At 34.2% G+C, this 27,669-nt stretch overlaps 1 protein-coding gene and 3 pseudogenes across 1 annotated transcript; 2 read left to right on the top strand and 2 right to left on the bottom strand.

The window, feature by feature from the left end:
* Nucleotides 1-286: 286 nt before the first annotated feature.
* On the bottom strand, nucleotides 287-1,552 carry LOC128190105 (uncharacterized; annotated as a pseudogene).
* A 5,219-nt stretch (nucleotides 1,553-6,771) lies between these two features.
* Nucleotides 6,772-8,223, bottom strand: LOC128190104 (uncharacterized protein PF3D7_1120000-like; annotated as a pseudogene).
* A 4,209-nt stretch (nucleotides 8,224-12,432) lies between these two features.
* Nucleotides 12,433-15,056, top strand: LOC128190102 (uncharacterized). Its single transcript, XM_052862012.1, has 3 exons — nucleotides 12,433-13,354; nucleotides 13,675-13,766; nucleotides 14,946-15,056. Exons 1-3 carry the CDS (start codon nucleotides 12,970-12,972, stop codon nucleotides 15,039-15,041), a joined length of 573 nt encoding a protein of 190 aa, XP_052717972.1. The 5' UTR covers nucleotides 12,433-12,969; the 3' UTR covers nucleotides 15,042-15,056.
* Nucleotides 15,057-16,366: 1,310 nt separating this feature from the next.
* On the top strand, nucleotides 16,367-20,519 carry LOC128190101 (uncharacterized; annotated as a pseudogene).
* The last annotated feature ends 7,150 nt before the right edge of the window (nucleotides 20,520-27,669 follow it).

Here is a 27,669-nt window from a genome sequence, read left to right as displayed (position 1 = left end):
TTACAAGTCGTCAAAGTTGAAGAACAGGGCTTTGGCAGTGGTAACCCAATATCAAAGTTAGCATTGGTTGCCAACGAAGCTTTGGTAATGGTGGATGATGCTTTAGACTTGGAATTTGATGACACAACTCCTGAACGTGCGCTTAAAGTTTCTGACATTAGACGTTTTGTACTTTCTGTTGTTGGCCCGAGTAAGTTTTCAAGGAACTTTCGGATTTGTGCCCTGTAACACTCATGATATGTCTACTTGGCACACGTGCTTCGTCTAGAATGTGGACAGTGGTTGCTCGGAGAGAATGATTGGTATAACGACTCGATAAGGAGGCTGCCTCTCTTGTTGTGGCCTAACACTACATTATTGAAGTGTATGTTATCCTTTGGTACCGCACGCGGCTGCTGAAATAAAAAAGGGCACTGTGGGTTCAACTTTCGGATTAGTTTCACAAAGCTCCTCAAGGGACAGCGGTCACTATCTAAAAAATTTTTAATAATTACCAGGTTTTTTTTCAATTTTAATATAACTTTTGTTAACTTAAATATAGTATTAGAACATACCTTTTATTTCATACATTCTGCCCTCTGCTTTGCAGCTGTCATCTTGATGATTCTTTGTTTTTTCATCTCGAATTTTCTCCACATACATACATACATCCCTCTCCGTCAGTATTAACAGAAAAGTCTGTTCTTCGAAGAGTTCTTAAATTTTCACGGCCCCTTCTGCCAAAGTGCATCATGATGTCCACAAAGACCTATCATAAAAAAGTATCTATATAATAAATGCTTGTGATCTATAATATGACCATTTGCTGTTATCAGTTTTAAATCTTACCTTGTGTTGCAACACCTGGGCCGAGTCAGAGCTTGAAAGGTAGTCGTACATTTTTATCAAGTCAGCATCAGATATTGGAGGGTGATGGTCAATGTTAGCCTGCCCCTGCCTCTTCAACTCCATTGTCATCCCTATTTTTGTTGTCAAGAAATAAATAAAGTTTTAAATCCTCTAAATATACCTCATAATCAAATATTGAAACGAGTATGCTCAATGACTAGATAATTCGGGAAATTAATATGAGCTGATAGTATTAATTAAATGAAATCGGAAGTCCTACCTTTGAAAAATTTGTTTGACTCTCGGAATAATGGACCCTTGATAATGTCAACGTCTGGTCGAATAGATTGCAAAAATCTCTGTATACCCTGACGATATGATGAGAGAGTGGTTTTTTTGTACATCTCCCCTTTGTTATTTCGAAGTTCAACATAAAATCTCCCCAGCAGACGATCCAGTTCTTCACACGATAGGCCTTCGAATTCTGCACTGATTTGCTTAGAAAGTAAATATTCCCGAAAAACGTTTACAGCTATCCTTGTTAATTTTTTGGTATTCTCGGCCTCAGAGTTGTTTACTATTTCTTTCAAATCTTCCTCACTGAAACTCGCAAACCTGCGAGCTCTCGTATTCGACGCCATATTTGACTGAAGCGAAAGTGAAAACGAGACAGCTCGTGCGAGTCAATATTCGCTTTCAGCGGTCATTATAAAAAAAATAATGACTTCGTATTGACCAATCAGATAACCGGATTTCACAAAAGTATATAATATATGCGTATATGAAACTCCTCGACAAGTTTGTATATGGGTTATATGCTACTAAGGTGACCGTTAATGTCTATTGGTCTCTTGTTTAATCTGAAATTCGGAGTCTGGGTAGTTATAAGAATTATAGTGAAATCAGACCTAAAAACAACAATTAGAAAAGAGATATGACACACATTACACCCATTTCCTGGTTTGAAATAATTCGGTGAATGAAAAAAGTTAATAATTTTTTCCAGGAGAATTAAGGCCGTGTACATGAAAAATAGTATTTGGTCATGGCATTGGTCTGTTTAAAATGATGACGTAAGCTTTTAGTAAGCGTCTCACCAAGATCTTTTAAGCCATCTGCACTGTGTATAAACGGACTAGGGTAACGTACTTTACCTTCATGCCCAGTATATATGTTGGACGGTGTTAGTTTTCAATGTCGTACCGTAAATTAATATATTATTTATATTATATACAGTTCTTGTAATTTCCTAAGTTCACAGAAGAGTCACAGTAACTCAAGCAGAATGGGTCCAGGAAAAATGACAGTGGTGGATCAGTCCCCATAGGTGAATGTTTGAATTGTGGACACTTGGGTTGCTACATCACACTTGAAGAAAATGAAGATGAAGAAGTGGACAAATATCAGTCAGGTGGATTTGGCATTTTTGATCTTGTAGTGTGGATTTCTGCAAATGGTACTTGTAAGACAATATTGTCGTCCATCTGGAAAATGGGGCCCTTCTTTCCTCTCAGTGGCAAAGGATCCTAAAAGAAGCCACGATAACTTCCGACCATGTTAACGTCGTGTTTCCAGGTTTGTACTTTGAAGCAAACGGGCTACGAAGTCGTTCTCTTCGAAACTGGGGGCACCAGCAAAGAAAAATCGTAGATCATTCATTAGATCGTCTGACTGGTAATAGGGAGGGGACGATTTACTTGTATGGAGAATATAGGACGGAATATTGACTGATATTCTTTGCAACAGTTGATTGGGAAAATGCCGAGGATGCAGGAACAGATGAGACTGGTTTTGCGTGGTTAACTGGTACAGGCAGAGAAGGCTCAACAGCTGTCTTAGAAGAGAGAGATTCCTGAGCTCCTTTGAGTAAAGGAGATCGAAGTTGACGTTCCAAATCAGAGAGAAAATCAAAGTCAGGCATGGAGAAAAGGCCAATATGATCAGGGTGGTCTGTCTCAGTAAGGTAGAGCATGGTTCCTGGAGAAACAGAAGAAAGATCATCAGATGAGGCTGTCTCCGATGCAGCTCTAGGAAGATCTCTCTCGCTGGCACCGACGATCCAAGATGATGCTGAAGTTTCGGCAGGAAAAACCACAATATAAAAAAGTCAATCCTGGGTTGACTTGATGATGATAAAGAAATGGCAGGTATAGGGCCTCTCACTCAAACCCTCAGGGGTAGCAGGATTAATCCCATACATATCAACCTCCATGAGGCTGCCGTGCGACACAGAAAAGGATGGAGACTGCAGTGGATAATCGGAAAAGATGGCCCTCCAAGATTCTTGCAGACAGGGGATCAATGAAAATCCCTGGGTTTTTGGTGAACCTGAGACCGTCTATGGGACTTGCGAGGGGATCTTTTAAATGTAATTCTTCTGGGCCTGTACTCTAAATAGTTAGGTTGATTGGCACCAGGATTCCTGAAGGTTTCCTTCTCTCGTACGTTCTATGTCAGTGGTTTTCCTTCATGCCGTCTGCTGATATGCTGCTCCATCAGATATTTCCTTGTTGCTGGTAGAGTATATTTGCATACATACACCAATAAATCACCATGTACCTCCTGAAAGTTACGAGACAACTGTTGTCTAGACGGGAAAGACCTAGTACAGAGTCTACAGTCCAGATACATCTGTAAAAAAAATATAGGGACTTATATACTTTAAAAATCGTCTTCATCAAATCTCGGTATGGCCTGAGAAGATGGTGATTTACAATCCTCTTCTCGGTGGAACCCTGGAAATATTATAAATAAGGTTAAAGATTTTCTGGATAATGGTTTAAGGCCCCTGCCAGTTCCTTGAAAATTAAGGGTGCATTTTCATTGTTTTACGTATGTTCAGAAGGACAAGATCACCAACATTATTTTGGTATTGTTTCACATTGTGATCATACTTTTTCTTTTGTCGGGCTCTGTTCTTTAACATTAGTGACATTGCTTAATCATGCACCTATAACAATGTACATGTACATCGGAAATCTTGGGTATAACCAGCTTCTCTTCCCAGCATAAGTAAACTATGGGACTCTCCTGTACTCTCATGGGTCGAAGATCTGTAGGCCAATTTCAATAGGGGTAAGTGTAATTTTGAGGAGGTCAGGTTTGTACAATAAGGTACATCTAGTATCAATTTTGGTAATTGCCAAGAAAAAATAGGCTAAATAGTCGCTGAAAACCCTCTAACATACTGCTGTAAGCTGGTTTGTTACCATTTTGGGAAAGATATTTATATCATTCTTTATTTTGATTGGAAGAACGTCACATTAAGGAACAAAAATATCGTTTAATTCTATCTAGTGGTTTTATCGTACATGTAAAGATAATTTAGATAATTAGTAGTAATGAAACCAATATTCCTCTTTTTTCTATTTTTCTATTGTATAATTGTTAGTAAAAACAAAACAGGAATAAAAAAAAGTAACAACATTGTTATGTATTAAAATATTAAGTCTTTTTTATTACGTTTTGAAAACGTTTGAAAATTAAAATTATTCAATAATTATTATACAGTTGGCGAATTCTTTTTCAGCAATACACTGTAGCACCCTTTCACTTTCCCCCAAACAATTTTTTGAGGCGTCTTTTGAGACTTTGTTTTGGTTTCTTCTGTACAGACTGTGCCAAAAACTAAGAACAGTTAAGAAACAGAAGTCAACATCGGCAATACAACCTAAAAAAAACAGCAATCAGAAATTGAGAGAATTTCGGTTTTTAGCTCACCTGAGCAGCAAAGCTCAAGTGAGCTTTTTTGATCACATTTTGTTTGTCTGTCTGTCCGTAAACTTTTCACATTTTCAATATCCTCTCCAGAACCACTGGGCCAATTTCAATCAAACTTGGCATAAAGCACCCTTAGGCAAAGGGGATTCAAGGTTGTGAAAATTAAGGACCATGTCCTTTTTCAAGGGGAGATCATTGGGAATTATTTAAAAATTTTGAGAAATTTTCAAAAATCTTCTTCTCAAGAACCATTTGGCAGCATCCTAAGTTAGAGTAGAATCAAAGTTGTTAAAATCATGACCCTCGGGGGTAGGGTAGGGCCACATTAAGGAATCGAATTTTACATAGGAATATATATTGTAAATCTTTTAAAATCTTCTCATAAACTAAGAAGCCAGAAATGCTGAAACTTATGTGGAAGCATCCTCAGCTAGTGTAGATTCAAAGTTGTGAAAATCATGACCCCAAGGAGTAAGGTGGGGCCACCATGTGCGGTCGAATTTTTACATAGGAATATATATATATATATAGAAAATGTTTCAAAATCTTCTCAGAAAATAAGTAGCCAGGAAAGCTGAAACTTATGTGGAAGCATTCTTAGCTAGTGTAGATTCAAAGTTGTGAAAATCATGACCCTCGGGGGTAGGATGGGGCTACAAGGAGGGGGTCGAATTTTTACATAGAAATATAAAGAGTAAATCTTTAAAAATCTTTTTCTCATAAACTAATTGGCCAGGAAAGGTGAAACTTATGTGAGCATCTTCAGCTAGTGTAGAATTAAAGATGTGAAAATCATGGCCCCGGGGGTAGGGTAGGGCCACATTGGGGAATCGAATTTTACATAGGAATATATAGAGTAAATCTTTAAAAATCTTCTTCTCCAAAACTAATTGGCCAGGAAAGCTGAAACTTATGTGGAAGCATCCTCAGCTAGTGTAGATTTAAAGATGTAAAAATCGTGACCCCTGGGGGTAGGGTGAGTCAACAATGGGGGGCTGAATTTTTGAATAGGAATATGTAGAGTAAATCTTTAAAAATCTTCTTCTCAAAAACTTATCAGCCAAGAAAAGCTGAAACTTATGTGGAAGCATTAATGTAGAATCAAAGTTGTGAAAATCAGGACCCCTGGGGGCTGGATAGGGTCACAATTGGGGGGGGGGGGGGGGGGTGTCAACGTTTTATATAGGAAAATATATATATATATACATGTAGTAAACCTTTAAAAATCTTCTTCTCAGAAAATAAGTAACCAGGAAAGCTGAAACTTAGGTGGAAGCATGCTCATCTAATGTAAATTTAAAGTTGTGAAATCATAATCCTCGGGGGATGGATGGGGCCACAAAGGAGGGGTCGATTTTTGACATAGAAATATATAGAGTAAATCTTTAAAAATCTTTTTCTCAGAATCTAAGTAGGCAGGAAGGCTGAAACTTATGTGAAAGCATCCTCAGCTGCTGTAGATTCAAAGCTGTGAAAATCATGACCCCTGGGGTAGGGTGAGGTCACAATGGGGGTCGAATTTTTACATAGAATTATATAGAGAAAATCTTTATTATAATATCTCTAAAACTACGTAGCCATGAAAGCTGAAACTTATGTGGAAGCATCCTCATGTAAGGACTGGGTCAATGCAAGTTTGTTCAAATCATGGATGGGGTCACAACGGGGATGGGGGAGGGAGACACATTTTTGACGTACATGTAGTAATATATGGAGAAAAATCTTCTGCAAAACCATTTGTCTAGAAAATCTGTAACTTTAATAAAAGCAACTTTAGGTAGTGTAGGTTCAAATTCGTAAAAACTAAAATCTTAATTCACAAAAACTGAAATGCTATTATATATGATTTTACTTATATGCAAACGTTTTGCAAATTTGTGATTCTTTAAAGTTGTTAAGACTTTACCCAATTCTTGGGCCTCACAAGGGGTTTGGAGTTTGATGAAGGTATATATTCCATGTATAAACAATTGTCTAGGATCTTGTTGAGAACTGAATGCTCAACATGTGATATAAATATAAAATCATCTAGAAGAGGGACTTCATTATAAACATGTTATCTAACAATATTATTATCTACATGTATTATACTACTTTGTCCAGATATTTTGTATTATATCTCCATTAAACCGATTTTATCATACCTATTGTTGATCAGGTGAGCGATGTGGCCCATGGGCCTCTTGTTTAAAATAACATGAATTTCAATTTAGTTTACCTTGGTGGTTGGAAATGCTCAGCGTTCCTCTTCAGATTTGGAGGCCCCTTCCTTATTCTCATTTTGTTGCACAGAATTAGGCTAAGGAGAGTCATACATAGGAATAAGTACTACAATAATTATGGGTTATTAAACGAAGCACAAGGTTTAAAAATATGCTTAGATAATCTTTTAAAAACTCTTTTGCAATTGAAACAACAGTATTAATTTTAATGAAAAAAAAACGAATGGATTTTTATTCAGTTCAATAAAATTGTTAGTTCCTAAATACCTAAATGTATTTTGAAACGTACTATTGGAGGACAGCTGAATGTGTCAATATTAAAGAGAAACAGCTTTCTCGGAACAAAGCATTCCCTGTCTTCTTGTTTCTTCCTGTGGTACATCTGTAAACAGAAAAATGCAATTTTAATTGTCAAACTAAAAATATAAAAACAATTAAAACAGCGTTATAAAAACAGTTGGCATAAAATTATATTTTACCATACTATGTCAATTTGTCGTACAAAAGAAAAGTTTAACCCAATTGTCATAAAGGCGTTAATGCTATAAAATCAAACATCCTAAAGAAGTGATTTTTTAATACATTGAATGAGGTGGTGTGCTTCTATTGTAGTTTAATCATACTATAATAGCATTCTTGTTAATATGTGTCTCTGTTAACAATCGGAGTTCCTCACTTCCTCTATTTTACTCTGATATTTAAAAGTTTATACACAAATATTATATTGTTACTTGCGGTGGAAAAAAACAAATAAAACTTTCTTTATTTTATATATTTTTAAACTAAAGTGTCAAATACTGACCATCAACTCTCGCTGAATCGCTCCCTTTCATTTGGCGGATCTCTTCTTTTTCCTTTAATCGCCTCTATTTAAAGAAGGAAGTGTAAACGTTAACGATAGATAATCGATTTATCATATCTCAAATTGTATTCATCAAAATATCAAATGCTGACCATTAACTCCTGCTGATACGCCTCTTTTATTTGTCGGACTTTTTCTTTTTCTTTAAATCGTCTCTATTAAAAGATAAAAACGTAAAAGTTAAACGAAAGTAACTAATTAATTTATCATATCTCGAATTTTATTTCTCAGAATATCAAATACTGACCATCAACTCCTGCTGGCACGCTTCTTTCGTTTCACGGATCTTTTCTTTTTCTTTGAATCGTCTCTATCAAAAGATATTAACGTAAACGTCAATTGGAAGGAAATTAATTAATCATTATTCTAGAATTTTCAGTGCTCAAATTATCAAATACTGACTATCAGATCTCGCCGGCACGCTTCTTTCATTAGGCGCACCTCTTCTTTTTCTTTGATTCGTCTCTATTAAAAGAAAGAAACGTAGAAGATAACGATATAGGTAATCGATTAATGAGATATCGAATTTTATTTCTCAAAATATCAAATACTGGCCGGTAACTCTTGCTGATATGATTCTTTCAGTTGATGCATCTCCTCTTTTTCTTTGAATCGTCTCTATTAAAAAAAAAGAAAGAAACGTTAACATTGACATGATTAAGCGGAAGGTAATTAATTAAGCATTGAATCATTATTTTTTGAAAGGTGTGGTCTCATAACTGCAACGGTGTGTGCAAACAAATTGAATGACGTGCGCTAGCGCAATGCTTATATTTACGTTTTTTAATATTTATTCTCTTTCCGGAAACATGATTTATTTTTAAAAATCTCTGCTTTATTCAACGAGTAATGTGCAATTAACGGAAGAGCCATTGAACAGCCGAATCGTGCTGACAAAAATAGTGCACAGAAATTTGATAACTTATAAGAGAATTTTATTTTTCATTCTGTAATTTGATAAATTTACTTTTGGTAAGCTTAGAAATTAATCAATTGAATTTATTTTACTGTTAAAATATGTTTACACCAAAAATATTTATCAGCGTAAATATAATATCAGGTCGTGATCTGGCTTGCAGTCGCAGGGAGAGTCAGTCATGTTCTTCGAGAAATACTAGTACTAAAGGAAGACTGTATTCATACGCACCAGATTTGGTGATTGGGTCTTCTGTGTTTTGCGTAAATATCACTCAAATAAATCAATGCAATTTGATAGGGGGAAAGAAAGTAAATGTAAATATTTAATGATATCTCGAATTGTATTCCTCGAAATATCAAATACTGACCATCAACTCTCGCTTGCACGTTCTTTCATCTGGCGAATCTTTTCTTTTTCTTTTTCTTGTCTCTATTAAAAGATAGAAACGTAAAAATTATACGAAAGGTAATTAATTAATCATATCTCGAATTTTATTCCTCGGAGTATCAAGTACTGACCGACAACTCTTACTGGCACTCTTTTCTCAGAAGGTGGAGCTTTTGTTTTTCTTTAATTTTTGCCTGTTAAAAGATAACCATATAAACTTTTCATAGGAGGGGTAGTGTTTTCATCATGCAATAATACACACACAACTATTTTTCCTTTTTAGCTCACCTGAGCTGAAAGCTCAAGTGAGCTATTCTGATCACATTTTGTCCGTCGTCCGTCTGTAAACTTTTTACATTTTGAACTTCTTCTCTAAAACTGCTTATCCAATTTCAACTAAATTTGGCACAAAGCATCCTTATGGGAGGGCGAATATAAATTGCAAAAATAAAAGTCCGATCTGTATTCAAAGCGGAGAAAACCTTGAAACTGTAGAAAAAGGGGGTGCATTTTTAAAAATCTTCTTCTCAAGAACTACCGAGGCAAATTCAATGTAGTTTAGTATAAATTATCCTTATGGGAAGGAAAATATAAATTGCAAAATTAAGGGGTAATTTTGTTTCAAATCTAAGTTATTACGAAAATAATAATAAAGGAAAGGCGTGTTTCAATCAGTTTAATAGCTTCGGGCTCGGCATCCGGTAAAATGGGTAGGCAAGACTTGGCCTGGGTAAAACAAAAGATTGGCAGTTATTAATCTGCCAATCTCATTAAAATTTCAGGATATTTGATGGACTAGTATATTTGTATTCGCTGTAGATATTGCTGCAAAATAATGCGTATTAGGAATTGACGCGATTGCCGATCTGCCCCGGCATTTATTTTGCCACGGCCCGGGTTTGCATACCCATTTTACCAAGACTCGTATTCCATACTTCTAAAACGAGGTTCTTTGTTTAAAGCAGCCATGACATTATACGAAAAAGGGTCGATCTGACTAAGATGAATTTGCTTGTTGTGCAACAGTTCGCGTATGAAGGGAAATTTTGAAACATGAAAAATATATTGGTGCCGATTTTGTGAAGTAAATTGAGGTTAAATATTTCAATGCGTTGACAGTTTTCACACATGACGTTGATGTTAGCTTGTTCTGATTTTCGTTTCGTTTTCATTATTTATGCTTTGTAACCTGGAAACTGTCGTCTGTATTTCGTGATTTTTACGTATCAAATCAAACAGAGACCTCGGTAAATCAAACAGTTACGTTAACTGTTTACCTGCGCAAAATAAGCAAAATCTGATGTAGGAGTACTGAAATACAATTCATTCTATCGGTAATTCGGCATTATCTTTTGCGTAATGGTAGATTAATGCAATAGGTTTTGTTGAGATGCTCGGCATTTTCTCTAGTTTATTCAGTTTAAATAGAGTTTGATATCGCTTACGGAAATATGTAGGTATATACATGTATATATATGATTTATTTCGAAAAAATAAATTATGTTTGTACACAGAACTTAAAAGCTTAAGATTAAATCAAAGTACTGATAGTACTGAAAAGCGCTAACCCAGCTTCTCTATATATGTATATAACAGATATATGTATAGCATTTCAGCTTCTGTATACGCACTATATTTCCTCATCACTGCATGACAGTCCCTGCAATGATGTATGTAAGCCCCGTACATTAATTTCACAATAGCCCGTAAATTAGATTCACAATAGCCTTTGCAGTTATGTGCATAAACCCCTGAAACTGGTTCCCTAACCAGTTTAAATGATGTATACTTTTGCTTATAGGGGGCGGTTATTCGATGCACCGGAAGTTGAAGTCTAACGCGATAAAGTGCTGAGCTATGCTTAGCACTTTAAAAAAGTAAAAAAGAATGTCAATATTTATTACGAAAATTTTCAAAATCTGTTCTTCCAGAAACCAACTTATTGAATTGTAAACTTAACCTTTTTAGCTCACCTGAGGATGGGGCCACAACGGGGGATCGAAGTTTAACAAATGAATATATAGAGTAAATCTTTAGAAATCCTCTTCTCAAAAACTAATCGGCCAGGAAAGCTGAAACTTGTGTGGAAACATCCTCAGGTAGTGTACATTCAAAGATGTGAAAATCATGACCCCTGGGGGTAGGGTGGGGCCACAATGGAGGGTCGACGTTTAACAAATGAATATATAGAGTAAATCTTTAGAAATCCTCTTCTCAAAAACTAATCGGCCAGGAAAGCTGAAACTTGTGTGGATGCATCCTTAGGTAGTGAAGATTCAAATTTGTGAAAATCATGACCCCCGGGGGTAGGGTGGGGCCACAATGGGGGATCGACGTTTTACATAGGAATATATACAGTAAATCTTTAAAAATCTTCTTCTCAGAAACTAATCAGCCAGGAAAGCTGACACTTGTGTGGATTCATCCTCAGGTAGTGTAGATTTAAAGTTGTGAAAAGCATGACCCCCGGGGGTAGGGTGGGGCCACAATTGGGGATCGAAGTTTAACATAGGAATATATAGGGTAAATCTTTAAAAATCTTCTCAGAAACTAATCAGCCAGATGATTCTTTATAATTGTTAAGACTTTGGCCCCAGGACAATTCTTTGGCCTCACGAGAAGGTTCAGAGTTTAATGTACGTTTATATCCCATATATAAACTATTGTTAGGGATCTTTTTTAGAACTGCAATACTCAACATATGATATGACTATAAAATCATCCTGTTAGAAAAGGGACTAATGATTATAAACATAAGAATATCCAGGGGGAAATGGATTTTATTTATACAGGATTTACATGAATTATTGTACATTGTCCTGATAGTTTGTATTATGACTCCATTGAGCTGATTTTATCATACCTATTGTTCCTCAGGTGAGCGATGTGGCCCATGGGCCTCTTGTTTTCATTATTTTGCAGTTAAAATGTATCGAAATAAACAAAGCGTTTAACAAAGACTTTGTCCTAAACAAATGCATAAAGATTATTACTGTAGAGTGACAAACACTCACCAACAACTCGTCCTGGTAAATCTTCTTAATGCTTCGAAACTTCTCTTTCTCCGAACACTTTTGCTTTTCAATAAAAATATGAAGGAATGGCTTACAAAAATGTACATGTTGATTAGAAGTGTAAAAATATTTCTGAGTTGTCAATTAATATTTGATATGAGCGATAATCTATTAAAAATCACTTAATTCTATTAATCTATAAGATGATACTTATATTATTTTATCCCACAGAGAATGTTAGATCTAACAAGACTCGAGGATGCTTTGGTTATCATCAAAAGGTTATTACTCAATTAACTGACTGCTGTAATTCAATCAACTTTAACCAAAAATTGTCAGGGGAAAGAAATCGCACAGATTTCATAATTCAATTTAAAACAATACTCTGTAAGAAATGAATGCATACTCACAACAAGCTCTTCTTGAAGCTTTAGGAGCTTTCCTCTGTGTTCCTCTAGTTCACTCTTTTTAAAGAGCCATTCTCTGTAAGGACCCCAGATTGGGTTCAAATGAATGTCACCAAATTTAATAAAACTTATATGGAAAATTAAAAGTGTATATGAGATTTATTTTGCATAAAAAAAAATTTGGCTGAGACACATCATAGGGGTTATGGCCCAAATATTCATTTCAGGGTTAACCCATAGCAAACAGGCTAAACAATCAACAATTCGGTGTCATTTTATGAAAAATCCCAAGATAAGTTTATAAAATTTTAGCAATAATTTAAAGATAAAAATACTGTATTTATTATTTATTTTAGTTTTGGAGATGTGTTTTGTTTATTAAGAAAAAGAAATGCATATAAAAACTCTGAAAATCTTGGTTTTGGCTAAAAGAGTTATCGCCCTTTGTAAAACTCTCTAGTGACTACAGTGAAAGAAGGTAAAAACAGTCCGATTTGTAAGCATGTCGTCTGGAGTATATTTATACAAACCTTTGGTTTTGACTAGTTTTATACCAGTTTACAGTATTTTTATGACCTTACATTGATAACTTCAAAAGAAAGTAACCAACATGCAATGCAGCTTTGTTGGGAGATGTGAATTAGACTGCTCTGAAGAAATACAGCATCTCGTGAATTTCAGCTCGGATCAAGTTTGTATTATTTTATCTGAAGTAGGCCTAAAACCTTGTGTTGCATTCGCTAAATACAACAACTATCAAATATGCACGAGCCATTTTAACTTTTATTTGAAATCAAATACAAAACGATCAAGAAGGAAGCTGTGTCAAATCCCAAGTTTGCTAAGCTCCCACCCTCACATAGACAACACCAGAGAAGATGGACTTAGATCTCTTCCTATTCGTACGCATATAAAAAGTGCAAGCAGGGGATTAAAGGAGAGTGATATCATCCATTTGATTAGTCATGCTGGTATAACACTACCTGTGAATACACGTAAGTATCTTTTATAGATTATTAGTTCTTATTTAAATATATTGATAAAAAAGACTAAACTTGTGTTCATTACACATGTCATGTACATGCAAATAATAATGGTTTCTGTCACATATTTTAATAGAATGCTAATTTTAAAAAGTTTTTAAATCAAAATTAATGTTAACATATCTTTGATTAACTTGAATTGTATGATCATAAAGGATTCTCCAAAATTTTTTAGGTAATAAAATAATTATTTATATAAAAAGACCCATTTTGGCAATCTGTCAACATAAATAAAAAGGCTTTGAATTATTTTGAATTTATTGTTCATGTAGCATGCTGTACCATGTGTCTTAAGAAAATAAGAGAGGAACATGAGAATGAAGAGGATCATTACATGGAGTGTTCAACATCAGACAAAGACAAGGTTCAGTAGCAATCTTTATCTTGAATTCCACTGAACCCAATCACAACTTCTCAAGCCTCCGGGCGGAGCTCGGAAAAACACCTTGAATGTATTTCGATACTGAATAAAGTATTGAATTTTATTACCGCAGCATTTATATGAATTAAATTGATAAACAATGGAAGAAAAAAAAGAAAATAAAGTTCGGAATAACGTAATTCTCTTCGGCTATTTCTGACGACAAAACGTGTACGTTTTACATCTAAAACATGACGTCAAAATGTAGACTGAGCACGCGACGTTTAGTTTAACTTTGGCCAACGATTTGAGTAGGCAACCAAGCGGAACCTACTGTATGTGTTTCAAATAAATTTTGTTCTACAAAAATCAAACTGCACCCTGTAAAATCTGCGCTCGGTCCAACGGTCACACCGTTTACATATTAATGTGAATGATTGTTGGGACTATTCAAAGACTTACGATGTCTGCAGTCTCCACACCCAGAAATAAAATAAAAAAACTTTGCCTCTGCTTTTTTCTTGTACATCTTTATATTTATTTATAACACATCACTGCCGTATGAAACTATTTATTGCATTGATAATTTAGCTAAAATAATCAAGGATAACTTTTATCCATGCTGTCAATCTGCACATAAAAATCTTTAAAACGTTTTGATAAGTGGTGTTTTCTATTGAATTGTTACAAGCATTTTTTGAACTCTGATTTGTAAAGACTCTATTGTTTAAACCAATTACGGTTGGTAATCTGGATTTAGAATGAAAAGTGTTAGGGAAGGCTCATAAAAAATAAGGTCAGTCGGGAAACTGGAAACACACATTTTTTTTTTGGCCTAATGTAATCTTCCTAAGATCGCTGGAAAGTGGTGTGATATACCCTGTAAATCTTATACATCACTCCCAGTGTTTATATCACACGGGTAGGTAAATTTACGGTTTATATCACACAGGGCGGAAAAGGGTATGTTTTTTATAAGTATATGATATAAAATTCTAACATCCAGTAATTTCAATGCATTCGAGGCGTTTTTCTGAGCTCTGCCCAAAAGGCCGGAGAAGTTGGATAAAAATTACATACCATCGCAAATCATGAGAGATCCAATACACATATGATTATTATTATTCTTGTGTCATATTTTAACTACCAATTTGAAATTTGATTCTGTTTTTGAATTTATAGCAACTGCAGCAAGCTACTTCCACTGAGACGGAAGGGTCTTACCTCTCAGAAGCAAGGGAGCCACCTAGCATTACAGTAAGTATTCTCAAAAAGTAAAGTGTACCAGTGTGTGGTATAAATAGCATTGATGTTCATTGATATAATTTTTATATGAAACATCACTTTTAAAAGAAATATGTTAATTATTCAGTGAATTTGAATTGTCATCTATATATTTTGACACATTTACACTATTTACAATTCCATTCTACATGTACATATGTATCACTTTTCCTAAGTATCAATTGTACTGAGGTTTTTTAAACCTTTCTAAAATGCTTATGTTACAAAAATTTATGATATGGAATATTTACAATATCTTGGTAATGATTTTCAGGTTACCGAAGATACAATTAGTACTCAAACTTCTTGTGAAAATACTGAAAGTACATGTAGCCTTTCTCAGACATCTTGTGAAAGTAGCATGAAATGCCTCTCTCAAGTAAGTACAATAGAGAGACATATATTTACATGAAATATATGACAATAAGTAAAATATGAGAACAGTCAAAGTAAGTGTCAAATGAATCTAATCATTTGATATATCAATATGTATCAATTTGAAATCTAATTTTTAACATCTCTTTTGATAGAGCCTAAATAACTATGAGTAATGTTCTGGCAAATCAAAAATAACAAGTACACAAGTCAATTGGTATGAAGTCATTTCGCCCCATATTAAAATTTGCCTCTGATGTTGAGGAGGAGATAATTGTATTACGGCTTTGACATTGCTTTTAATAGAGTCTAAACACCTACAAGTAATGTTCGGGCAAATAAAAAATAAACAAGTACACAAGTCAGATGGTTTCATTTAAAATTAAGACTTTGTTTTATAATAGCGTACATGTATTATTTAAATCTAAAATATATGTTATTTTTTACAGAACTCGAACCAGAGTTTTACATTAAGCCATGACATTCAGCACCTGAATGAGTATCTTAAGATAATTGGTGAAAGAGAATTCTCAGATGATGGAAGATACCAGTGGGACTCTTACTCTAAGTCAGCTAAATCTTACTACACCAAACGATTTAGAAACATCTTGACAAAATTGATCACCATAATTTTCCCAAAGAATGTTGAAGAAGTGGTGAAGAATCTTCTAGTGTCTGAAGAAAATCAAAAAATGACACCCAGTATCATACCTGAAGGAACATTTGGACCACTCGTTCATGCATATCAAACTTCAGAAACATGGCATCACAGACGGCAAATTCTCTCTTTTTTTACGCAAACTTTATCATTCAAAGAAGCAAAATCCCTTTTACCAAACATAACAGAATCAAAGTACTATGCTGCTAAGAATCATGCAAAGAATGTTGGCCCTGGTCTTCCTGTAGGTACAACTTCTACAAGAAAAAGAATGGATCCAGTGAAGTTGGACAGTTTTCTGGATTTCATTACTTCTCCTCATGTTATTCGAGATCTACCATATGGAGAAAGAAAGATTAAATTGTCAGACGGAACAGTATATGAAATGCCAAACGTGATTCGTTGCATGGGATCCAGTGATGTAATTCAACAGTATAAAGCCTACTGCTCTGAAAATAACATTTCTCCTCTTGGTAAGTTGAAATACAAATTTCAGATACTGATTAAGTAAGCTGTTACCCAAGTAATTAATATAATTGTACTAGTGCTTTAGATAAGAATCTTATTAAATGTAGGCAACTAGTATATAAAAGAAAATATATACCCGGTATGTATCATATGTTTACTACAAAAATTACTTAATATGTTTTGGACATTTTACCAGGTGACAGTACAATGTATAGGATCCTGTCTGAGTGTGGAGCGCAAATAAGAACCAGTCTCGAGGGTATTGACTACTTCATTGCTGAGGGAGGTCGTGCATTCCGCACCATTTTGGAAGCTTTGGAGGAACTCCTGAAGTTTCAAGTTTTAAACCAACAGGAGAAAAAAGACTTCTCTGCCCTCTTTCTCCAGTGTAAACAGTATCTTCGTGCAGATTTCAAGGTATGTTTGAATGAATGTATGTTTGTATTTACAACTTATAACAGCGAATTACAGAAGACTGATAGAATTTTCAAGTAAGCAAAAGATTAGGCCAAAAAAAAAAATATGTGTGTTTCCGGTTTCCCGACCGACCCTATTTTTTATGCGCCGACCCTAACACTTTTTATTCCAAATCCAGATTACCAACCGTAATTGGTTTAAACAAAAGAGTCTTACAAATCAGAGTTAAAAAAACGCTTGTAACTATTCAATAGAAAACACCACTCATCAAAGCGTTTTAAAGATTTCTAAGTGCAGATTGACAGTATGGATGAAAGTTATCCTTGGTTATTTTAGCTAAATTATCAATGCAATAAATAGTTTCATAGGGCAGTGATGTGTTAAAAATTAATATAAAGATGTACAAGAAAAAAGCAGAGGCAAAGTTTTTTTTTTATATTTCTGGGTATGGAGACTGCAGACATCTTAAGTCTGTGAATAGGCCCAACAATCATTCACATTATAAATATGATTCTAAAATGCTGCAGTTCAATTGCAAATGAAATTTTTAAATTTAGTCTTAAACCATTAATTATGTTTTTTTTTTTTTAATTTTTTTTGAATTATTGAAAAGATTTAATTCTAAGGCTCTCGTCTAATCAACCAGAATTTCCTCTGTTTCTGAATTCAACACTTACAGTTACGATATTAATGTTTACTGTTATGTCAGTTGACCAGGAAAATAGAACTAATAACCAATTAATGATATATTTGTGGTAATGAGTATTATAATCTGTTAATTTATAGTGGCTGGCATATTTATATTTTTTATTTACATGAAAATAAAATCTTCGTATACATTCAAAATAAACCTTAGATTTAAGAAAGCTTTAATTCTGTAACAGTTGTCTCTATCCATGATTGCTCCACCTGTAAAATACATTCTTATTGTATAGAAAAATCATATGCTAGGAAAGGGGGAAACTTAAAAGCTCATTTAAAAAAAAAAAAAAAAAAAAAAAAAGACGACCTACCTACCCTATTTTAAAATTTGATGAAATAGGAAACACACATATTTTTTTTTTTTGGCCTTACTAGATATAACTCACTTAAAACGTATTGATGTCATACCTGAGTAATCACATGACTACATATAAACTTTGCTGACCCTGTTGAGCAATCTGACAAGCTATTGAAAACTCTACCAGTATTCTGTAAATCACTGTAAAACAAAACAAGGGCCAATCAATTTGAAATTACATAGTTCAGCACATGTTGGTTTGTCAGAACACAGAATGTAAATAGACTCAGGAGTTAATCTTTGGAACTTTAGATAGACAGAAAACATATTTGTGTACATGGTGGTAGGATGCCCTTGACTTTAAAATATGCTTTGGTTGAGATGACATCACAAAATATGCATTATTTTTAAACTCCTACAAAAGTGTAGGCCCTTATTGATACATATCGACCTATACCAAAGTCTGTAGTTCTATGTTTTTGCACAGTGGAGGTTAGCTTCATATAGATGATTTTTTGTTTTTTGCTTTAGGTACACATCTCCCCAGACAGCAAGGTAGCAGATCATTGTCAGACCTTTGCCCTCAGTGATCCACTTCATCCCGAATTTGCTGTCACTTGCCAACATCACCATGATCTAGTTTGTGTGACGTGTGAACAAATGAAGGATGCGATCTCTTCTTTAATGAAGACTATCCAGTGTTCGTGCAACCATGGACTGACTGATTCACTTCGGGACTTGCAGTTCAAACTCCAAAATGCTACGCAAAGTATCACAAATTTGAAACGTCATCTCATTCGATGCAGAAACCAGGACGCAGCAAAATCTGATCTCTTTGACACGATGCAACATAATGAAGTGCTTTTGATCTGTGACTGGTCCATGAAATACCTCCCAAGAAAGTATAGAGAAGACCAAAGTGATTGGTTTGGGAAGCGTGGTTTACCATGGCACATCACAATGGCATTCCACAAGACAGAAACTTGTATTGAGAGCCTAGGCTTTGTCCACATCTTTCAGAGCCAGGTATCACAGGACAGCATAACTACTGCAGCCATCATCATTAATGTTATGGAAAACATTCAGTCAATTGATGCATCAATATCCTCTTTCCATGTCTGGTCAGACAATGCTGGTTGCTACAAGTCGACAGAGATGATGGCCCTCCTCAAATCACATGGCCTGGTTAGATCCTTCAACTTCTGTGAGGCACAGAATGGAAAAGGGCCATGCGACAGAACTGGAGCGACTCTAAAGTCAGCTATCCGACGCTTTGTTAACCAAGGACATGATGTTCTAACAGCACATTCAATGAAAGAGGTATGGTATTTAGATCATTTATATCATTTCTAAACTAAAAAAAAAATAAAAAAAAATGTTTGTTTGCTGAAAATCCTTATACTGTTTTATCTTTAACAATATGTACAGCACAAGGGGAGATAAGAGGTTTTTTTTAGAGAAACACAGATGCACTATCGCTTTTAAGAAAGAAATAGAAAATCATAAATTCAAATTGATTTATCTTTTTGATTTAGGCAATTGAGAAAACTGCAAAAAATGTGAAGTACAGGGTTAGTGTTTCAGAAGTTGCTTCACAAAAGACATCCTTCAAGCCAATTCCTGCCATCAGCTCCTATTCAAACTTTGTATTTGAGGAAGAAGGCATACGTGTTTGGAAAGCATATGGTATTGGTACAGGTAAGTAAGCTGTGTGAATAAGTACAGTTATGTTTAAAAGCAAGAATTTTTTTACATTGATTTTTGAGATACATGTACATGAACATTTTATGCATTTGTGCACACAAAAGTGTCATTCAAATCAACATTTTAGTTATTTAGAGGGGAAAAAAACCCTGCAAATGTAAACATCATTGAAAGTTCATTATCTTAAAACAGTAAAACATTATGACAACAAACCACATCTGTGTAAAAAAAATTCCTGACAATCATTATACTTGGATTCAACTATAAAATTTGTAGGTTTATTGATCCCAAATACTGCCATTGGCATTCCAAGTATGGAGCACCTGCCATTGACCATTTTGGAGCAACCAGAGGACATTGGTTTCCATATGATAAAAGTCAACACAACTACAGAAACAGAAAAGACCTTCCATTGCCCAAATGAGGGTTGCGTTGCAGCTTTTGGCTCAAGTGAGGATTTATCGAACCATCTTCTTTTTGAAAAGTGTAACCTTGAATTGGAACTAAGTTCAAGTTCCATAGCAGATCTTACAAAAAGAAAGTATGTAACAAAAATATCTCATTCAGAGAATCTGAATCTGAAGTTATGTTTGACTGAAGACACAGAGACACAAGCAGCAGATAGTGAATTAAACTCTGGCTGGGCTTTGAAAGATGAGAGACGCTCAAGGAGATTTAATGAAAATCAGAGAGATTTTTTAGTCCAAAAATTTAACGTCGGACTTCAGACAGGAAAGAAAGAGGACCCTTTTATTCTCTCTGATTCCATGATGTATGAAAGAAGGGCAGATGGTACAAGGCGTTTTTCATACGATGAGATACTGTCCATGCAGCAAATAACTTCCTTTTTCTCAAGAATGAGCAAGAAAAACAAGATGGCTGAAGCTGAAAATTGGGAAGCCAAGAAGGAAACAGAAATTAGTAAAATAAGAGCAAATATTATTGATGAATAATTCACTAGACATAATCAGCATTGCTATTGTTGTATTCATATTGTTGATTCTTTTTAATAGGAAATGTATGCTGGGATAATATGTGATGAATTTTGAATAGTCACATGTAGTATATATTGGTATGCTTTTATTGTTCTACAATTACATGATTGTATATTTCTGTTCTTAGGTAATTAGTTATGCTTTATTGTACATGTAAGAAGTAAATAGAACTGGGAATTATTATGTATTTATTTATAGGATAAATACTTGATGTTATTCATACTTAAAACACTTCATTTATCAATTTTTGCAGTCAGTTTGCTATCAAAAGTGAACATGTGGTTCACGTTGTAATTAACATGTTTATGTTTTATTATTGCACTCATATCAGCCCGAATGTTGCATGGTTTGACCCCTTGACATTAACTATGGCTTTCTAGAATCCATTAAAAAATGTTTATCCCCTTTGTTTAAGCAAAATGTGAATGGAGTTAGTTTAATACGATTTAAGCAAGGGTGTATTGCATTTTAAAATTTTTAATATGTTAAAATGTAGAGCATAACGTGATTTTGCAGAACAGGATGCGATCCTCTGGCGCAGGTGAAACATACTCGTAACATCGCAAGTCACTGGCGTAGTTGAAATATACTCGTAAACTTGGCCTGCTGCAAAATCTGAGCTTGCTTCTGCAGTAAATATGTTAATGTAAATGTTAATGGGGAGGGTTTTAATGTGTGTTTATATATAGATTTAATTTTGCTTCTTTTGAACAGATTTCAACCATACATGTATCGTCATGAGAGATCATAAAACTAAAAAAAATTGTCAAAAGACTTTTTTGGGCATTGTATACTTGTATAAACCCAATGTACATGCAGCTTTATATGTTGGTGATATTTGGAATTCAAGATTTTATGCAGTTATGATTGGAATCTTTAGGTTTAGGAATGATTATAGTAGCCAAATAGTTGAAATGATTGATTAACATCACATGTAATGTGATTTGCATTTGCTATTGTGGTAAAAAAAAAAGTCAACAGTAAAATTCTTCTAACAATTTACATGTTGTATTTGTTTGCTTATTTTCTTAAGTTTTGAGATGATCATGACCTTATTATACAGGATGTCAATAGCTGATATTTTACATTACTCAAGCAAAGGTTTAATCATCAGGGCAAGGCCAACTTATCACACGCTAGGAACAGCTCTCAATAAATATATAGGATACTTTACATAAAACCATTTTAACATGATGTTGGACTTACTATCTATTTCTTGCGTTAAAGCAAGTAAAAAATGACACTTGTTTCAAGCAAAATATGCACCGATTGCATAAGTCCTAACTCAAAAGCCAGACAAATCTTGTTGATTTCAAAGAGCCATGGATGAGTGGCAGCAATGAAATAGACAGGTCTATTTCAAATTGCTGTTTGACACAACTACCCAGTTACAAATATAGTTTGTGTACTTTGAAAAAATGATTTTTTAAAAATCATGATTTCTTAGAATGGTTGCCATGGTAACCACTTTTTGCAGTTATCAACCCAATACATGATACAATTTCATTTTCATTATCAAATAAAAATAAATGTAAATGTTTTGCTCCCAAAGATGAAATAAACACAACAAATAAGCCATCTATGGTAGAATTTCAAAATTTGTATCAGAGAAAATTCGGAATTTTGGGTCATTTTCATTCTGGCATATCCCTTGTTTACAAAAATACACACTTTTAAAATCTATATGATATGAAAGGTAAAAGTATAATTATTAACAACATGCAAGTCTTTTTGAAAACCTATCTTGGAATATCTAGATATATTGAACTGAAATTGTTGTAAAATTGGGTATTTTCTACATTTTGAAAAACCACGAAATTCGACATTTTTAAACTTCAATTTGCTCTTTATACTCGAGGTAATGAAAAAATTTCTTAACTATTCTTAGTTTTGGGGAATTTTCAAAACATTTAATCTAATTTAAAAGATAATCACAATTTGTATTAAAATTAAATATGGGAGTTAAAAATGCTATATTTCAGAAAATAGATTCTGTCAAATTGACTATTTATTGGTCAGTTCTGGTTGCCATGGCAACGGCCACCCCAAAAAATAAACTAAGTCGAATTTTACCATCAGACACTTGAGTACACTCCCTGTAAAAAAAATTTTGCATTTTGGAAGTGTTTGTTCGAACGGCATCCTTGGATTCTTTGGTTTTTACAGAGAATGAAAAAATAAAATATATAAAGAAAAGAAAATAAGTTTAAAACACAGCACTCTATTTGAAGTTTTCAAACGTTAACAAAAATTAATAATCAAAAATGAGATAAATATTGCATGCAAATATTTGGGAGTGGGGGAAGGTGGAGCCCTCCCCCCCCCCCCTGTTTTCTTAAGAATAAAAAGCACATACATGTACTCGTATTGTCAATTTTACGGAAAGAGGCCTCGGACCCCCCCCCCCAAAAAAAAAAACAAAAAAAACAAAAAAAAAAACCGCATTTGACCCCCAACCCCTAGGAACATTTTTAATCCGATACATGCGTTGCACCAGTTACAATATTCTGACGATGTTGTGGAACATAAATATGATTAATAAATCACCCACCATTATTTTTCTCGCCATCTGCGGGTTTCTCCGCTTTCGAATTTTTCGCTGCAAAGAAATTTTATATCATATATTTTCTAGTGGCATGTACAGAAAACACGATAAACCAAATGTACTGAAAATTTGTGAATATGGTCAATTATATTTACCACCAAATCCACAAGTGTTTGGTGTATTAGGTTTCCCTCTTTTCTGTATTCTGCAAAAAGAATGAACATGAAATAACAATTGGTTATAAATAAATCTAGAATTTAACAAAATTATTCTTTTCACATCTTATTATGTTGTTTTACGATATATAATTTTAATAGTTACCCGTGCGTCGTTTGCTACTTTTTGCCTCTCATAGTTTTCTTTCTGTTGAAAAATAGTCAAATAAAATCGTTAAAATATATACACTATGCTAGAGTCAAGAGAATAAGGCAGTTTGGACGATAAACCATTTAATAAGAAAATTTTGAATAGGATTCAAATTGCAAAATTATAAAAGAAATATACGCTTCCGAAATGTAATTAGTTCATTAAGGACTTTTTGAAAACTATATAAACATACATCTAGTTTTGTAATTGCTTCTGTAAATCTTTTCCCATCTCTGATCTTTGTTTAAACTTCGCCTGCAATGAAAAAAAATCGTAAAAATCATATCTGCATGATATGGCTGTTTATGCTTGTTTTGGTGTAATGCTAGTTTAAATGATATAAATTTACTAAAATGATCGTGATTTACCAGCAGTTCTGCTTGAATAGCTCTCATTGATTGAATAAGTTTGATTCACATGCGATATTTAATAAGATAAAGATAAATAGCATTGTTCAAATTGGTGGGAAGGGGGCGTAACAATATAACGATGATATATTGTTTGTTTGTTGTTGAATGTCCCATTGCGAATATTTGAATTCTTTAGATGTAACGCGGACAAGAAATTACGAACTTTTTTTAAGAGCTCTTAATAGGATTAGAGCTTTATCTGGACAATGAGTAAATGTAATCAAAATATACCTCTTGCTTCCCTGCCTCATTATCTTCATCACACAATTTGAAGTCGCAAAGGGTTTCCATTCGCTTTTCCTCCTTAAAATAAGAATTATATATTTTTACTTGGTGTCTTTTGGAGTGGAGTGAGCATGTGGGATGAGAAAGTTGTGTGTGAGAAGGGGTATAGTGAGTGGCGTTAGCGAGGGGGGGGGGGGGGGGGGGGGGAGAGTGAATGCTTAGGGATTCGTATTTAATGGGTTTATAAATTGTTTACATCTAACACCCCCCCCCCCCCATTCCAGAAACCCTTGGCATCTCATATAAATCTCATCTTTTTTTTTCAATCCAATTCCTTTAGATTAGTTTTCCAAACAATTTGCATGATTTAACATCTTTGTTGATCAAAGGTTCAAACACCATAGATTTTAAAGTCATCTCCGAAATTTCAGTCGAAAGGTTATATGTATTCGCATATTTCGAAATACATTTTGTTGGTTAAAAAATATATGAAATTAACAGTTTGCTGTATATTGCCTTCAAACTAAAATTGGTTACATGAATTACTGTGTCATTCTAACAACAGAGACATATCATCTTACTTCCTATGTTTGGAGCATGCTCAGCCGAGAGCGTATACCCCAAAACTTTATAACCTCAGGTTTTAGAGTCGTACTCAGAAGAGCATATACCCAGAGTACGGAGTACGAGAATAAGCACCGATTAAAAATATTATACCAATTATTCATCAAATCTGATATAGCTCTTATATACTTTGCATATATGAAGCATACCTGCACATGTATATGTATTTATTTTTGATTTTCTTGTATGTAAATTCTAGTACATGTATTTCCATTCCAATGACATGCCTCGATCATGCGGTTTTCTTTATTTGTATTACATGTATTAGATCTATTATCTTATTTAGTGTTATTCAGCTCTTCTAAATATTGCAATGTCTGGCAAAAAAAGGCATTTAGCTAATTTGTAATATCTTATTCCATACACTAGTATTAATTGGGTTAGCGCATCAATTTACACGGTCATGTGACAGAAGATATAAACTTATACGTTAATATCATTAATTGAATTCCTTTAGAACCTACTTCATTTTTCCTGTCTTCTTCCTCCATGGCATCTGCCCAATTGTAATCAAACTTTAAGATCTCCTGTTTTTTGCCCTAAAAAAAAGATGCTCTTTGTATAAAAATTTCACGAAGTAAGGTGAGATTCGAGATGAACAAAATAACGGTATAAGAATTTTTTTATTTTGTTAAAAACATGAATGAAGCATGGAAAGTGACAAATATGCTAATATTTCATGAAGATGCTGATTGTTAATTTTAAAGATATAAATTCTTTCAATGATGCATAACAATAGCTTTGTTTGATAGGGTGTACCGGGGCATAATTTTTAGGTAAGCACAGTGAAAAATCATGTCTTTAACTGTCAATTTCTATGTAATATAAAGGAAACAAGTAACAAATTTCGAAGTTTTGTCCATTTTTGACTAATGAATTATATCTAAAATGCCTACAGTCTCTCCATAAATAAGGAATAAGGAATCATTCTTTGAGTATTATAAGGTGATAATATTGGTCGGGGTGTGATCAAATCCAATAAAGCCCAAAGGGCTTTATGATAGATTTGATCACGCCCCGACCGAAATTATTACCTCATAATATTCAAAGAATGATTCCTTATTACTTATATTTATATAATTTAAAGCAATCCTACGATTAGATATTTAAATATAAATAAGCAAACCCCACTTGCGCCTCAATTTGGCGTCATTTGTATTATGGGTTATATAGTACAAAATCGATACGTAGTGTTATCACAGGCAAAGACACTGGAAAATGTAAATATAAGGCATTAAACAAGATTTTGACCTTCCCTTTAAAATGACTTTAAATTGAATATAGGTATTGGGATTTCTTTTCCCATGACTTCATTTAGAATATCGAGAAACTGTTTCATTTTCTATTTAATTCTATCGGAATACAAAAACTTCCTATCGGAATTGATAGGATTTGATAAAATCCTATAGGAAAACAATATCCTGTAGGAAAACTACATGTCTGAATCAAATTCCTACAGGAAATACCATTCTCCTATAGAAAATATAATTCCTATAGGACTTTTTTTAAAAATCCTATAGGATTGTAATTATTTCCTGTAGGAGAATCAATTCTTCTATGGGAATTATCATTTTCCGATGGAATATTAATTTTTAAAGGTAAATATCTCACCTGTCAGGTGAAACAAACTAAAAACAAAAGTGGTTATATACTCTCTAGACAATGGTCTATCATTTGGTAAACTTGGATTTTTCCGAAACGTATCTTAAGCGGGTGCATTAATGCCAATTTGGCACTGGCATAATTATCCGGCACAGTGTTCTGACTCTAGAATCATTTACTAGATCTTGAACTTAATAGAGAAAGCTTTTTTTCGTCTTAAAGAACCATTTTAACAAGAGCACGGACTTTGGATAGTTGTTATGTTTTGAAATCAACAAGATTTGAGCCCTTACACCAGTGTCGGATTAAGGGGGAGGGTGGCACCCGGCGCGCGCCCCCTAAAATTGTCGAAATAGAGTTGAATCATGCTCCTTCTGGCAAAGGAAATGTACAATTTGCAAGTCATCATTATCAACTTTTTTTGCCGGGAAACTCAACATTAGGCTGAACTCAACGGTATTAAAATGAAGAAAACCCGAACTGATAAAACCCATCTTTGATTACGCCTTCCTTGGGTTCAAATGTAACCAGTCATTCACCTTTAATAACAGGTTAGCGCGGTATTCAATTTGTCTACACCGCCTTGGGTTGTTGTACGACCGACGACATCAAAAATAAGCATTCAATACGTTAGCTTCAAGAAACGTCCTCTGTGGGTACATAAGTCTGACATTATCATCATGATTATTTCATGCAGTCCGTGATTATCTTATGTTGTTATACTTTCATGTTAAATACTGAAATCTGATTGGTTAAGACGCAGTTAATAATATTTACTATTACCCTCAGCGTTAGCAACGCACTTGGCAACGGGTAACATTAAAAAATGTTACATGCGCGAAAATTATGCGCGTACGGTTCGCTGTAGAATTCACGTTATTCCTATATAAAAGCAGTAAAATTTTCTTAAAAATTTTAAAAAAGACATTCAGTATAACAAAATAAATAGTGCCTGTTTGGGAGGATAACAGTTGAAATTGACACCCCTCGAAAACCATTGTCAACCTCCGCTTCGCGTCGGTTGACAATGGTTTTCTCGGGGTGTCAATTTCAACTGTTACCCTCCCAAACAGGCACTATTTATATATTGCTGAAGGTTTCGACCAATCGATAAACGGGGCGTGTAGATTTCAGTCCTGTCAGTTTCAACAAAGCTATGAATTACAATTAATTTCTGTCAGAAATAGAGGGAATCATACTTAGTGGAGGTAAATATATAATTATATATTAGTG

This window comes from Crassostrea angulata, chromosome 6 (assembly GCF_025612915.1).
Source record: "Crassostrea angulata isolate pt1a10 chromosome 6, ASM2561291v2, whole genome shotgun sequence".
Lineage (NCBI taxonomy): Eukaryota > Metazoa > Mollusca > Bivalvia > Ostreida > Ostreidae > Magallana > Magallana angulata.
Note: the sequence above shows the minus strand (reverse complement) of the source record. Positions and strands in the feature narration are given on the sequence as shown.